Raw genomic sequence first — 2500 nt, forward strand, 5'->3', positions numbered from 1 at the left:
CGGCACCTCTCTTCACTGTCATTCCCTCGCTCGCAACACCGCTCGGCTTGTTTACAGGGGCCAACCGACGCCAAGACCCCAGCTCACATCCGTACGACCCCCCCCCCCCCCACACACACACACACACACACACCACACACACAGTGGCATCGCCACGGGTTCAAAACCCAACAGTCCTCAACTGTTCTCAAACAAGCCGGCAAAGTCCTTTAAAAGCAGCGCACACACACATGCGCACACACTAAACAAACGTACGCTCTTTCACACATGCTCACACACAAATACAAAACACACGCAAACACACACAGATACACTCAACAAGATGCAGTCTCACTCTTTTCACACACAAAACAGGACACACTCACAAATACTCTTTCTCTCTCTCTCTCTCTCTCTCTCTCTCTCTCACTCTCACACGCATGCAACAAAATGCAAACTCACATACACTTGTACATATATTTAAACATACACGTTTACACACACAATTCTACAGGACTTTAACAGACGCACGCTAAAAAAAAATCTACTCACACACATGCATTCCTTTTCTCTGTCTGACACAGAATCTTTTGCACACAGGCACCCCTGTTACACAGACTATCACACACACACACACACACACACACACACACACACACACACACGACCCAGCGACATGACTCTAACACCCTGCATCGCCTCCCCTTCTCTCCTCGGATCCCCCTCCCCCCCCGGTCCCCTCCCTCCTCCCCAGGCTGTCATTTGTCTGCCAATCTGTCCCAATGCATAGCGAATGCGACCAGCTCCTTTATTCACTTTCTCCCTCTCTCTCTCGCTCTGTCTCTCTCTCTCTCTCCCTCTCTCTCTCTCCCCCTCTCTCTCCCTGCTGGGGGGGGGGGGGTTGTTGTATTTTCCCACAGGTTTTGCCAGAGCCGGCCCGGTCGCAGGCTTCCAGGGTGACACGTTGCTTCTGGCCTTCAGTGACTTAAGACAAGTAGGTCTTTGTCCCTGTCCGCAGTCCTCTCTCTCTCTCTCTCTCTCTCTCTCTCTCTCTCTCTCTCTCTCTCTCTCTCTCTCTCTCTCTCTCTCTCTCTCCTTATTTTTCTTTTTTTTCCTCCCAGCTATCTTTACTTTTTTCTTTTCTGGTTTCTCCCCCAATCGCCCCCACACACACCCTGTCTCTTTTATCCTCCTCTCTTCCTCACGCCTCCCTCCTCCAACTCCTTCTCCTCCTCCTGTCCCTTTTCTGTTTTCTTCAATTCTTTTTGTTTGACTTGTTTTGTGTTTTTGTCGGGATGGAGTCGGTGTTTGCAATCGATCTACCCCCATCTTCTTCCTATTCTCCGCGTCCGCCTGCTCCGTTACAAATAAGAAATACAGTTTTATCAATTCAATTGATTAAAAAGGTATTTCTTATTTTCCCCTTTCTTCTTTGCTCTCTATTTCTCTTCAATTTGTGCCCTTTTTATCAGAATTCAGTGTAGCCCTAAGTGGAACCACATGGCGGTTGTCCTGTTGCCTTAAGGACAGACAAGAATGACCAGGGCATAGGATGGGATGTATTAAAGTCAGCATCTGTTTGTACACTAAACATCTGTTTACACACTAAAAGTAGGAAGTAGCCTGGAAACCCATTCAGGCAGTGGGAACTCTCAACAGACTGGAGGCTAACAGCACTTCCGATATTGGATGTTGAAAAATATTTGATTTGCATCATTTGACTGACTGCGAAGTCAGTGTCTTATATCGCTGTTGACTCATAGTAGGGAAATCACACACACACATGCACTCATGCCACCACACAGAGCACACATACATGTACAAGTGCCCCATCCCACATTCTGTCTACATTCATGCACACTGGAGCTTTCCTCTCAGTTGCTTATGAAAAGTGATGCACCTGAGTGTCGCATCTATTTATCGTTTGGCAGCACAAATGTTGTGTCAGTGGCAGGCATGCCGATCCCTTAACACGGGCGTGCCGATCCCTTAACGCAGGCATGCCGGTCCCTTACCCGAGGAGCACTGACCAGTTCCCAGGCGTTAACGCCGTGGTGCCCCTGCAGGACTGCTTGGACTGAAGAAGGCAACATAGGGGCTACAAAGCCACATACGTGATGCCAACTCTGGTTCACAGACGAGACACTCAGGAGCACTGTTTGATGCGACTGGACCGGACTGAATGTGTGCTGGGTCGGGTTCTTTGGGGTTGGCGTGCCCTGGGAAAATTCAGAGTCAAACAGAACTGGGAAACTGGGCCCACCGGATAGTTCTGCTGAGTTCCGTTTGGGGAGCGGGGGGGCTTAGAGTCTAGGATACGGGCGGGACTGTGTGTGTGTGTGTGTGTGTATTTATTTGTCGTGGCTGACGCTGAGTGGGTGAAAATGGGTGCAAAGTGAGCGCGCGCGTGTGTGTGCAGTTGTGTGCGCGTGGAGACTTGTTTGCCATCATGGTTTTGTGTGTGTTGGTCATCTTCGCCTTTTACCAAGTATGAAACTGTGGTGAGTGTTTGTATGAGGTT

At 49.4% G+C, this 2500-nt stretch overlaps 1 protein-coding gene across 2 annotated transcripts in view; it reads left to right on the forward strand.

The window, feature by feature from the left end:
- exoc6b (exocyst complex component 6B) overlaps nt 1–2500 on the forward strand; it is a 99637-nt gene that overhangs the window by 70617 nt on the left and 26520 nt on the right. For both annotated transcript variants that reach the window (XM_056300071.1, XM_056300072.1), the window contains one exon: nt 900–973. In XM_056300071.1, coding sequence (XP_056156046.1) covers nt 900–973 — 74 coding nt within the window. The remainder of the gene's footprint in view (nt 1–899; nt 974–2500) is intronic.

The sequence above is a fragment of the Lampris incognitus genome, chromosome 20 (genome assembly GCF_029633865.1).
Source record: "Lampris incognitus isolate fLamInc1 chromosome 20, fLamInc1.hap2, whole genome shotgun sequence".
NCBI lineage: Eukaryota > Metazoa > Chordata > Actinopteri > Lampriformes > Lampridae > Lampris > Lampris incognitus.